General features: G+C 33.9%; 1 protein-coding gene across 1 annotated transcript in view; it reads right to left on the bottom strand.

Annotated features, from left to right (window-relative positions):
- Positions 1–13,408, bottom strand: part of LOC128860193 (regulating synaptic membrane exocytosis protein 1) — a 265,936-nt gene that overhangs the window by 43,583 nt on the left and 208,945 nt on the right. Inside the window, exons 11-12 of the mRNA XM_054097507.1 lie at positions 9,634–9,815; positions 8,228–8,958 (exon numbers count right to left, since the gene is read on the bottom strand). Coding sequence (XP_053953482.1) covers positions 8,228–8,958; positions 9,634–9,815 — 913 coding nt within the window. The remainder of the gene's footprint in view (positions 1–8,227; positions 8,959–9,633; positions 9,816–13,408) is intronic.

Below are 13,408 nucleotides of genomic sequence, written 5' to 3'. Positions count from 1 at the left end.
GTGGAGAAGGTCTTGGCTTCACTTGGTGGGCCCAAATGGCGCCAGTTAGTACGAGAAAGAAACGACTGGCGCGCTTTGTTAAACTCGGCCAAAATCGCTTAAGCGAGTATCGCGCAAATCAAGAAGAAGAATGAGATAATTTCTCTTTTGTGGCATACACTTTTATTTTGAATACCTTGTTTATATTTCGGGAACTTTTTGATCAAGTAGTCGATGAGAAAAGGGGATTTCCGGCCTATGCAAAAACACTTATTCGAACCTTTTCAAAGATTATTATCTCGTTGCTTATGTAAAATATATAGAAAAGGCTTGCGCTGCGGGATTAATTTTGCTTCTTGAATTAAAACGAGCTCTGCACTTCGAATTCTTGGTATTTTGTGCCCTCTACTCATCACAGCACCTCATCCAAACCCATTTTCAGAGGTATACCCTAGATTTAACCATTCATATTTGGAAAGATGGTTTGCTGGAGTCTCTGGGGACTGTTCGCAGGAAGGACAGGAGGCCGCAGTCTGCTCAGCCAATGCATCCGCTACTTATATCTATGTGCCCTGCAACCCATATGAACTCGATGCGATTGTAAATTCTCAGCAAATTCAATTTTTCTAAGCGCCCAAGGATTAGTGAGGACTTAACCTCAAAGGCAGAGAACGACGTTGAGAATAGCAATTCGCTAATTTCAAAGGTTTTAAGTTAATTTCTTCACATATATATAATGGGGTACATATTAGGGAGCTCGGGTAAGGCCCTCGCCTCTTTTGAAATGGTGTTTTTCGGATGTTTCTTTGAAAGCGTGTAAAATGGAAACGAAAACAGATTTATTATTTTTGTTTTTAGTATTTGGTTTTCTGATTCATTATTAAAAAATAAAAAGTTTTTTTTGGTCATACGAGGTTCGTTCAAAAAGTTATCAGCCTTAAAAAAATGTTATACCAAATTTAGACATGGTGTTACGTATGGCTACAAAGAGTTGACCCGATTAAAAATTCCACGCATATACGCGATACCATGCCACTTACGTAGCCTACTTTATTTATCGACCTATTCAATGTCGTGCCCATCTTTTGGGTGTATGCCATATGAGAAGAGTCATTTCGAAAACTCTTGGGTTTGGCCTTTTAACCTATTCTGAGCTCTGCTAAGCAGTACTACAGTCTAATATACGTACATATGTGTGTGTGTGTGTGTACAAAAAAAATGTTTTTTCTACATACATATAAAACATGCATTTCTGGAAAATTTCATGCAAAAAAGGTTTTAGATAAACTGACCATTTTTTTTATTAATTCATGGCATGCAAACTTCATTTTTACGTGTGAAAGTGTAAGTGTGTTTGTTTTTTAATAACAAAAACGGCCTTCACTTATCATTAATTGACGTATTGGAAAATATACGCATTCTCTGGAATATGTAATTCAAATAAAAAAATTATAAAAATAGTTTTATACCAAACTTTTGTTTTTTCAAATAATATAAATATGGAGTATTCTTCTATTTAACCAACACGTTTCAGCACTCATAAAAGAGATTGTATGAGTACGGGAGATACGCTCCATATTTTATGCGCCTGTAAGTATGCAGCAAGTATTATTAAGTATTACTCCTTTAGTCTAGCACTAGTCTGGATATCTCAAGTTGCTTATGAAGAAATAAAGCGAAAGTCATAGCTGTGCGCATACTGGAATTATACCCACTTCATCAACATATTTCTCGATTGCCCCAACTTACTAAACTAATCACGGATATTGCCACGCTTTTTAAAACACCAAGTTTGAGAATATAAATTAGTGATTATTTTTGTGCGTAGGCGACATTTAATGCTTTTCTATTTACACTACAACGAATATAAAAAGCAATTTGTTAAAAGCAATTTCAATTTTAACCATAAAACTTATTAATTATAAAATGTGTAAATACAAACTACTAAATCTGCAGAGCATCAGCACAAGTTCAACGCAACTTTGTATAAAAAGAACCAAACAAACGTCAATGTGCGCTTACCATTTGCCAACTATTGCTTTGTTGAGAAGTTGAGGATGTGGGTCCTATTGAGTTACTGAATGTTTTCTGATGTTTTATGTGCAATATCACGACAAGTGTGGGCTACCTTATTTCCGGTTTGGTTTTGAAAACTAAAGTGTTTTCGTTTTTGTTTTGGAAAAAATTGTGTTTTGAAGTTTCGATTGTTTTTTGATTCTTTGTTGGGATTCTCGATTTCAGTCGCTCAAATAAATTTGTAATTTGAAAATTTTAGTTCTGTGTTTTCATATTTTTACTTCGGTCTCATTTAGTTGCGGTTACTTTTGTCAAATTGTGCATTCTCGCTTTTATTTGTGGAGTGCGCAGGTATGTGGATGTGTGGATGTAGCTTACATTTACTCGTATAAGTAGGTATTGTGCGCTTTCGTGTTTGTAGTGGTGTGAAACATAGATGGAGTTGCAGCAAATTATAATTTCTGGTGCAGTAAGCAAACACGCTTTGTTGCACAAACTACTATACTTTGTACATTCAAGTGATTCATTTGATTAAAGTTGGTTTTAGTTGGTTTTTTTTTACTTTTTACAAAATTTCTATTTAGCACTTTTTATTTATTTAGTAGCATTGCTGTTGTGTTTGTTGTTTTATTGCATACAATTTTACGTTTTATTTTCTTGTTTTTAATTTCGAGCTACTCGCATTCATTTAGTGCGTGCCCAAGTGTATGGCGTGTCTAAGCTTTGATAATGCGACACCGATATTGAGGCTTTTTAAGTTTAGGGCAAAGTGGCATTAGGTGTAACAAATAATAAAGAGCGAGAGAAAGAGGCGTGGTTAGTTTATAAGTGAGTGAAAGCAGGCGAGCAAGAGTGATAGAGAGGTGTTTCAGGGAAAAAAGGAGAGAGAAAGAGAGAAAGAAAAATAATAGAAAGTGATTAGTGAATAGATTTTAGCAGTAAGCAGTTGAAAATAAATATTTGAAAATAGAAAATATACAAATTCGAACATTTATTAAAGGAAAATGAAGAATGAAGAGAGCAAATAATATGATTTCAAATATTTTAATGAGAAAAAATACGAGAAGAAATATACAGTTTGTGTTAAAAATTTAGTAAAGTAAACAATTGTTTTTAAATAAAAAAAAAATCATTAAACATTTTAGACATAATTATTTGTTGCTATATATATGCAAGTGTGCGCGCACAAGAGAATTGAGATACACCAACTGTAGAGAAATTGCATTTCCGAAATATTATATAAGAGAATTAGGGAAAATTAAACAGGCAGTGCTTAACTACTGCTGAATTCTTCAAAAGCGTGCCTGGTAAGAGTGCTTAACCTTAAAGCTTTCGTATTCTGTTATTAGGAACCTATTTCCAGCTAGAACTTAACAACACATAAGCGGTCTGTTATAGTTGAGAAATACTTAGAGTTTTCATTGCCATATAAGCCCTCTTCGATTCGACATGCATTAGCGTGTGGCGAATAGATCAGGTAACTGGAATATCTAAAAATACGTTTGCAGCACCGGAGAAGAGCTGCTGCTGCTAAAAACTGCATGTGTTTGAAAGTACTGTATGAGTATTAGTAATGAAACTTGCTTAATGTTCAGAAAGAGAGTTCACGGTATTGAATAGTGTGAGTTATATCAATTTTTTGAGCTAAAACGATACTCGCTAGGGGCGAATCTTGCATGAAAACTTTGTTGTTGTTGCTGCAATAACTTCGTGTTTACATGGAAATTTTTTTTGTCAAGGAAGTAGGTGCCAAAGCTAGCCAGTTCCTAGCGAGCAAAGGAGTGACGAATCGAAGACGACTATAGCTAACTCAAACAGCTGAATGTTGTTCACATTTGAGACATGCTGACCACTACAGGTGACTAGCAGAGCTTCCGGCTTTTGTATGAAAAGTGATTTATCCGCAAGTTTCATGCTTTCGATTTGCTTTTGAGCATTCTTTATTTCCAAATAAATTTACTATTTACTTTTCGTATTCAGAAAATATACTGGTATAGTTTTCCTAAAAACTATGGAAAAAGTAATTTTACGCACTAAACACGCCGCCCTGCGTGTTTAAGTATCGGGTGCTGTTTTAACTGCATGAGAACTGTCGATATCGATAACTGCTGAGAATGGCAAACTGTGTTGACATTTCTGTTCAGTAAGGTATGCCAAGTCATTATGAAGCGTTTAATGCCAGAACAACGCATTCAAACTGTGGATATTAAAAAAAAATTATTTATTAACGAATTTTTTGAATTAAAAATAGAAATAATTATAAAATTATTTTTATTAAAAAATTCCTAAAAACACAATGTTCAATAAAAAAATATTATAAAATTAATATTTTTATTAAAATTATTTAAAAAAATTAAAAAAGAAAAAATATTTTTGTTTTAAAAATTATTTAAAAAAATTAGAAAAAAATAAATATTTTCATTAAAAATTAATTAAAAAATTTTCAAATAATTAAAAATTAATTAAAGAATGAATTGGTTTTAATTAAAACATTTTTTTTTTAATTTTTTTAAATAATTTTTAGTCAAAACTTTTTTTTTTCATTAATAAAGTTTTTTTCTTTTCAATTTCTTTTTAATCAACATTTTTTTTATAACAATTTTAGCTTTTTTAATAAGAATTTTAATTTTTTCATTTTTTTTACTTAAAATCTCTTTGTTGTATTTGTCTGTATTTGCTTTTAAATTTTTTAATAAAAAAAGTTGCTCATAAATTTGTTAATAAATTTATTAATACATTTTTTTTAATAATTTGCTCGAATATTTTTTTTTAAATAAATTTGTTTTTTATAAATTATTTTAAAAAAACTGTTGGTTTTTGTTTTTGTGAGAAAAGTATGCAAAAATCGCCGTTGCCTATTCTTTTATGCTCTATTATTAGTACAGGAAATTATAAACTTTAAGAGAGCCAAGTGGTCTATCAATTAATTTTATGATTGTCTTGTGCGCTTTTATTTTATTAGGACAGTGAATTTCAAATATAATTTAGTACATATAATGCCTTTTGTTAAAAAACTAAAATTCTTTTAATTTTTAATTATTAGTAATTTATTTATTTTGAAATAATTTAAATTTTCTAATTTTTTTAAGAAAAACTTTTTTTTATTAAATTTATTTAAATAATTTTTTTAAGAAAAAATATTTTGTTTAATATTTTTTTTTTAATAAATTTGTTTTAAGTGATTTTTTTTACTAAATTTTATTTATAATACTTAAAAAAGAAACAAAATAAATCTGTTCGCGAAGTTCATAGAGCACTTCCTCCATTTTATGTGCGGTATCATCGGCCTTTATTTCTTTCGAAATGTGGAAGGAGCGACCATTACGGTGAATTGCGAGCGCTATCGAGCATTGCTGACTGAATTTTTGTTTCCAAAAGTGAATCAGCTAAACATAGACGATATTTCGTTCCAACCAGTTTGCCATAAAGCGCACTTAACAGACGATTTATTGCAATATTCAAGCGGCCGCCATGGCCGAATGGGTTGGTGCGTGACTACCATTCGGAATTCAGAGAGAGAACGTCAGTTCGAATCTCGGTAAAAGATCAAAAAATTAAGAAAAAGTTTTTTCTAATAGCGGTCGCCCCTCGGCAGGCAATGGCAAGCCTCCGAGTGTATTTCTGCCATGAAAAAGCTCCTCATAAAAACTATTTGCCGTTCGGAGTCGGCTTTAAACTGTAGGTCCCTCCATTTGTGGAGCAACATCAAGACGCACACCACAAATAGGATGAGGAGCTCGGCCAAACACCCAAAAATGGTGTACGCGCCAATTATGTATGTGTAAGCCACCATTAAAAAGTAGCCATAATTGTACTAATCGAGTGGACCATGTAACTCGCAGGCGCGGCAGATATATACCGTACATCATATTTCTAAATTAATGCTATAAAACTATCTACCAGAGTATAATAAAAAAAAAAAGAAATGCATTCCAACAATATTTCGGTTTTGTATTATCATTTTAAGTTCTCAAGCTCTTTAAAAAACACCCGATACTTTGTAGGAAGTGTTCAAACTTGTAATACAGCTATCACTGTCAACCTCTTTTCATTGCATTTTCTGTTAAACTGCAAGTGAATTCACTCGGATATCTGCCTTCTGTTTAACAAAATATTTGATGGCTAACAGAGCCGCCTGCTATTTTTAAGTGAAACATTTTTTTAATTATTTTACTTTCTGTAATGCAGAAAACTGTACTAATGTTAAAAATAAAGGAAAAATTAATTTTGCATACTAAAAATCTATTGTACAAGTCTTAATTGATGCTCGCTCTGTCGTTTGTACAGTTTAGCCTCTGAATGTATGCTATAAAAGCGGTTTACAGCAGGAATGTGACCAACACTGTTAACCTAACATTTTCTGTTATGCCAGCAAAGTTGAGTTAAATTCATTTTGAACGAGCGTTTAAGAGCTTTGAAGCAACAACAATTTCATGTGAGTATGTTCTTCTAAATATTTTTGTATTATTTATGAAATTAAGGTAGAAATTATATGGTGTTTAGGTGCGTAAGTCGAAGAGTTACCTGTGATACTCGCTCTGTGCTTTTAAATAAACTTTAAGATAGCTTAGCATGCAGTGCTTAAATAAGATCAGGTAGCGCACTCAATTCTCCTGCTTCAATTTTCTTAGAAATAAAATAAGTGACATATTATTTTCTTTCTTTTGACAGTATTTTAGTGATTGAATTTGTACTTACAAATATGGCTATCAACGTATGCAATATTTACACATGCATTCATATATGACAGCTAGTATGTATGTGTATACCCAGCAAACCTTTGGACTGATGAGTGATTATGATTAAGAAATATCTCAAATCAAATCACTTTTGTCCCCAATTTGATACTCATTTGATAATAACAAAATTTCTCAATGAAAGTAGTATTTGGTCGCCATTTAAGGAAATTATTAATTCTTAAATTTACTTCTTGGGGTATTCATCAAAAATATTATTTTTTCTGTGTTCGTTTCTCAGCTAATGGATAAAGTGAGTTTTACTACTCGAACCGAGAAACTATTGCTTACTTCAAAGGGCTCTTTAGCTACTTCTGTTTTCCTAACTGCCAAACAAAACATTAAATTTGTTAATATAGTTTGCTAGCTCTGAAGCTAAAGTAAACGTGAAGTAAAAATTTACTACTGAGCTGGGGAACAAGTTCATAGCGTTTTTATATTTTCTTTTATTTTCCAAAGATTTGTTTGCTGTTTGGCAAAGGATGATTAAACATTCGATATAACTCTTTCCGCTCTACAAAACTATGTTAATTATATTTTTGAATTGTTTAATTTTTTTAGTTTTGAGGCTTAGGCCAGGAGGCTTAACTGCGATCATAAAACGATTTTCAGTCACCTTCATTCAATGGGATTCACCGAAAAATTGGGAGCCTGGGTGACTCACGAGCTCAACGTAAAAAAAATATAGAAAGTCGCCTTCACATTGGTTCTCAGCATCTCGCCCGCCATCGAGCAACATGTGGTCATAAATAATGGTTTTGAAACCGAGGTGAGAAGTGATGCCCATACATCATAATGAAGCAAAGAAAGGAGTTGGTGGCTCCAGGAGATACACCAAAGCCGAGAATCAAGTCGGATCTTCATTCAAAGAATATCATGATATGTGTTTGGTGGGATTGGGATCATTATATAGGCATGGTGCACTGGGGAATGTTCAAAAAGAATGCCATGGTCAACAAGGAGCTCTACTTTGCTACACCACGCATATCAGGATATTCGACTGAAAACACCTGATCGAGATAGTCAAACTTTACTCCCACCACGACAACTCCACACACTCCAAGAGCTCGAATGGGAGATCTTTCAGCATTCGCTGTATTCTCCGGACTTTGCACCGACGAATCACCATTCTTTCCACCCCCTTTCAAACCGTATGAAGGGCGAATATTTGGCGGAACGGCATCACCAAACTCGTCGAGAGGCGGGAAGAGATTCTAAGGAGCAATGGTGAATATATAATTGATTAACTTGTTGATATAATTATTGTTTTTTTGTTTAAATAAAACTCTTCGGTAAAAATGTTACGAACTTATTCCCCAACCTAATATTTAATTAAACCATTTTTCTTATTCAATTTGATAGTTATTGAAGAAAATAATTTTATATAAAATTAGGAAATCAAACCTTTGAAACGGCATTTGCTGGGTAACTCATACTTCACATACACTTTTTTTATAGCCCTCGAATAAACGACATACAACTAAATATCTACTTACGTCTAGATCCTGGCCGCTTCTGCTGCTCCGTTCCCAAACTCATCGCACGCCCGAGCTCGCCTCGCACTGCTTTCAGCGAGTTTAGTATCTCATCGGGATCGCGTCGCGCCACCGATGAACGCCGCCGACCTACATAGTATGAGGCTGGTGACGGTGCTGCCATGTTGTCTCCTTCGCGCATCTTATCGGGATCTTGGAAGGAGGAACGTCGCGAACCCGGCAATGAACGTGAGAAATCTTTACCCAACTGATACACCTCCACCTCGAGCGTCTCCGACTGCGAGGAACCACGCCGTGAGCCAGCCACCCAGGCGGTATCGGGATGCAGCAGCGATGTGCCATCGCCGATTGAGTCAACATCGTCCGATATGGAACGTTGCATATTATAGTCACGTCGCAATAGACGCGATACATCACCGCCTGGACAGCCGGTGGCAATGGAGCCGCGCGGTGAGACGCTCGGCGATTTTGACATGCTAATGCCGCGCAGCCCCTTCGGATCGTCCAGTCGACACCAGATGGCGCGATCGTCAAGAAATGCCTGTTGCAAATTGACATTACATTCGCCCAAAAAAATGGACTCTGTATGCGGTACCAGATCCCACAACTGTATGTCAATGTGCCGATCCATAAGGCTGTCGGCATTCACGTGCTGAAAGGTGAGCGTCGCATTCCAGATCGGATTTTGCGTGGGATGGCTAACTTCGGTTTGTTGAACGCTGCCATCGCCGCTGTGTGTGGAATAAGTGGAAATAAAAGTGCAAGAGTGAGTACGCAACTTACATAAGTATACTTAGCAAATGGGCAAACAAGTTAGATGACAAGGTATACGAGTGGAGGGTAGTAAATATCGGGCAATTAGTAGCTAATTTCTAAAAATAGACTCAAAACATTTGACTTAGTAGTAAGCTGTTGTAGAAGTAATGATTTTTTCGCTTACGCTGAATGTACGCTCTGGTTTAGTAGTTAGCTCAGGGTAAAAAATATTTTGAGTGGCTGTGTAATTGGTTGAGAGATCCTCAGAGTTGCTAGTAGAGTGAGTGTTTTATGGAATGTGTGATCTTACAGTGCGAGTATTTTTAGAGTGTTAGCATATTCACTATGTTTTTAAATGAGCTAATAAAGTAATGAACAGGATGCTGTATGAGCGAACTGAGAACAGAATGAGTTTGTGGATCAACAATAAATAAATGAGCGAATGAATTGTTATTGGCGTTTACAATCCAAAGAGTTGTTTTCACTGCTACTTAATTTTTAATTAGTTAATTATTACATAAATGCAACCATGTTTGAGCCACGAAATATATCGCTCAGCTTTAAAATTTGAGTGAATTATAAGCATGGGTGGGAGTGTTGTATGCTTGAGTGTAAAAAAATTGTATTCAATATCGATCAGCTAAGCTTACCATTTGGGTGAAATGCGTACTTTAGCATATGCTTCCGGTAGATTGCCGTGGCCATAGGCTTCATCGCGGAGCGCCAAATCATCGGCGGCCATTAGCGACACCACTAACTCATTACGATCGGCATTATACCAAACTTGTAACTGTACACGCCCACTTACTTGCTTCTCGCGTGCAATTTGCTCCTACATGAGAAAACAGCAGCCAAAATGGCAAACGGAAAGGTGGAAAGAAGAGGTGTTGGTTACAAGAATTGTGGAAAAAGTTAGCTCAATACTTCAGTTATATATGCAAGTATAATTTTTTAAATTAAATTGTTTTTTTTGTACAATTTGGCGTATTTACAATATGCTTATATAGGGACCATTTTTGTACATAAATATTTTCATAAAATACTCGAACTTACTATACAAATTCGTTCCACGTTGCGAGTTTATTTTTCATCATTTATACGTAAAAATTATGAATATATTTTTTTTATTGTGGCTTACACAAAACGGTACACTGGGACTAACAGCTATGCAATTGAGTTAAATGTGAGTGGGTAAATTTGCATGTATGGACTTGTGAATGAGTTAATGTGTTGGCAGTGGGCTTAGAATTAAATAAAGTTAGTTTACATAAATAACTTAATGGCAAATCAAAGATACTGAAACACAAAAACAAACAAAAGATCGCAAAAAATATAAACTCAAAAAATATAAACACAAAATATGAAAAATTAAAGTATAAAAAGTAAAGAGACACTACTAAAATGGTGAACTTTTCCACAAATATAGAACTACTGGTACATCAATATTGTTCGTATGGAAAATACCCATGCAAATATGTGAAAATCTAAATACAACACACATACAACAACACTTACACACATCCACTCTACGAAATGTGGTGATTTGAAAAATTATACATATCATATTTTTGGCTACAATTTAACAGTCCTTCGATTACCAAATAAAAACTGCTTGAATACAGAAAAATCCTTACACTGTTATTACTCGTAAATGTAGTGACAATACAAATCCCACAACTCGTGTTTGCGTTTAGTCACAGTTATTTACATAGATGGGCTTTGCATATTACATTTGCAGTTATGCGAACAAGGATAAAGGCTATACATTCTGCGCCAGCTGCCTAACAGCAATATTGCGCACAATAATAGGCTTATATGAATTTAGTGGCGAGCGCTGGCTGAAGTTCATTGCCGTCCGTCTCCTCTTTTGTTGTGCTGTGCAACTATTTCAATATGATTCCTTTTATCTGCATATTTCTTGCTTATTGTTCGATCCCATCCCTGGCATTGCGCAAGGCCATTTAGTACGTAGTATTTTCGCATATAGTCGATTATTGCATTTGGTAATGCCCTTTTAGAGTAAGTATTGCTCATATGGATGCGTATTTGTTCATGCCGCACGTTGTACACACAAATGCATTTACAAATGTTTGATGGAATAGAGCTTTGAGAAGTTGTTGGTTGGTAGTGCGAGTGTGGCTGAGCACTTCGCTGGCTGCCTTGAGGGCCATCAGTGTGTTATTGCCATGTTGTCATGTTGCCAAATTCGGCTCGTCTATCAATAATAAATACAATCGCTCTACGTGTTATTGTATTGACATATGTATGCATGTACGAGATGAGAACGTGATATTAATATATTTTGCAGTAAGTTTGTCGGATGAAATTTGAATTGGTTGTGTTTCAGTTTGTGAATTTGTATAGTTTTTACAATTTTACAGCATTATAATTATTATTTTCGATTTGTGATTTTTATCTTTTATATTTATGCTATCTATTATCTATTATTTATTATCTATTATCTATTATCTATTATCTATTATCTATTATCTATTATCTATTATCTATCATCGTTTTTCTTTTATCTTTTATTTAATAACTTTTATTTTTGATCTATCGCCCTTTACCTTTTGTCTTCTATCTTTTATATATTTTATCTTTTATCTTCTTTATATTTTATCTTTTATCCTTTATCTTTTATATCTTAGCTTTTATCTACTACCTTTGTTTATTCATATTTTTTTATGTTTTACCATTTACTTCATATTTCTTAGGATTTTTCCTTTATGCCCTGTTCTTTATAGCTTTTTCTATATGTTATCTACTACTTTTGACCCTTAATCTTCTGTTTGTTAACGTATAATTTGTACTTTATCCTTGGTTATGCATCCTTCGTCCTGTATACCTAATCCTTTACCTTTTAAAATTTATCTGGTAACTATTATCTTTTATCGTTTAGCATTTATCTGCTTTCTTTTTTTTATTTTTTTATTTTTATGTATTTTATCTTTTATTCTTTTGTTTTTAATATTTTAGGTTAAATACTTTTTTATTTTTTGTTTTTTATCTTTTATCTTTTTAATTTTTTACCTTTCATTTTTTAGTTTTATTTCTTTTATCTTTGCCTTTTATGGCAATGAAACGCCTCTAATTAGTATTTTTACTCTGCAAAATGACCTATAAATAGCGCATGCAAACCTGTATGAAAAACGGGTTTAACAGCCGCTTCATATGCCACTGTTTCTTTCTGCCGCTCTTTATAAATATCCCCTTCTCCACTGTCAACTTTTGCGCATAACTCATACATAACATATGCACATGGCTACATGCTTACATTCGTCTGGCGTTTGAAAACTTTAAGTGGATTACATGTCACGTATACGCCTAGTCAGCCTAGACTCATTCGAGCTAGTCGTGACATAAGTTTAGAGGTACTTAAGTACATAATTGTTGTAATAGATTGATTGCACGTGATGATACTTTGCACGTTAAACATAAATTGCATAATTTTTTGTGTCACTAAGTGTACACACAGACGTTTGTCGTGACTTATTTATATATCAAAATATTCAAGAAAATTTGTCTGCCTCTTCTAAACGTACGTGTATGTGTGAGGCTACCGTCGTGAATCTACATGAGTTCACAAGTACTTATACACATATGCCCCCTTAATGGATTTTTAAGTCAATCTCGATATGTGTAAAATAAAAATATTTTCCTGTCACAGTCTCAATAATAACATACATACATAGTCAACATACGCATTGTTGCTTGCTTTCCGTGCTGTTATTTTAACCATTATCGGCGCGCGCTACTGACACTATATTGCTCTGCTGTGCAGTTGGTGTTTTCCCTCCTCAAACTCAAATTTTTAGCAGCAAATTGTTTGAATTTTTGCCAAACACATACATACATATACGTAACTGTGGTTGTAGTGGAGGAGAAAGGGAGGCTTTGCCTGTGAATAGCTTACATGTTTGGTACCCGCCAATGGAGTCCAAATTTTCTTTAAACTGCAAAGATATTTCTTGGCAATAATTCCATATACTCGTATTTTACAACAGATGCCATAGATTGAGTGGTAGTGGTATTGTAGTATATAGATATTGTTATAAGTTACAATAGTTAGTAGACGTTCGTGTATATAAAAATACTAGACATTTCTTCAAGAGAAAGTGATAAATAAAAAATATCATTTTCCTCTTAGCCTTTTCAAAAGAGGTTTAATGCAGGCTCATTATTAGCCGCTGCTTTCTTGTAAAATTCGAAATTTTTTTGTGTTTGTCAGCAAAGGTTGGTTGATAAATAACTAATGAAAAATGTTCTGTGGCCGATATCCAAAGTTCAAGAATGCGGTATTTTGCAACCGATTTATTTATCGTAAATACTGGTGATACTTGCAGCCATATATTATATTTAGATTGATAAGTTTTATTTTATTTTTTACCTTTCATCTTTCAGGTAAGTAGCATAATCAAAATCTTA

Source organism: Anastrepha ludens, chromosome 4 (genome assembly GCF_028408465.1).
Source record: "Anastrepha ludens isolate Willacy chromosome 4, idAnaLude1.1, whole genome shotgun sequence".
Taxonomy (NCBI): Eukaryota; Metazoa; Arthropoda; class Insecta; order Diptera; family Tephritidae; genus Anastrepha; species Anastrepha ludens.
The sequence above is the reverse complement of the archived record's forward strand: the minus strand, read 5'-3'. Positions and strand labels throughout refer to the sequence as shown.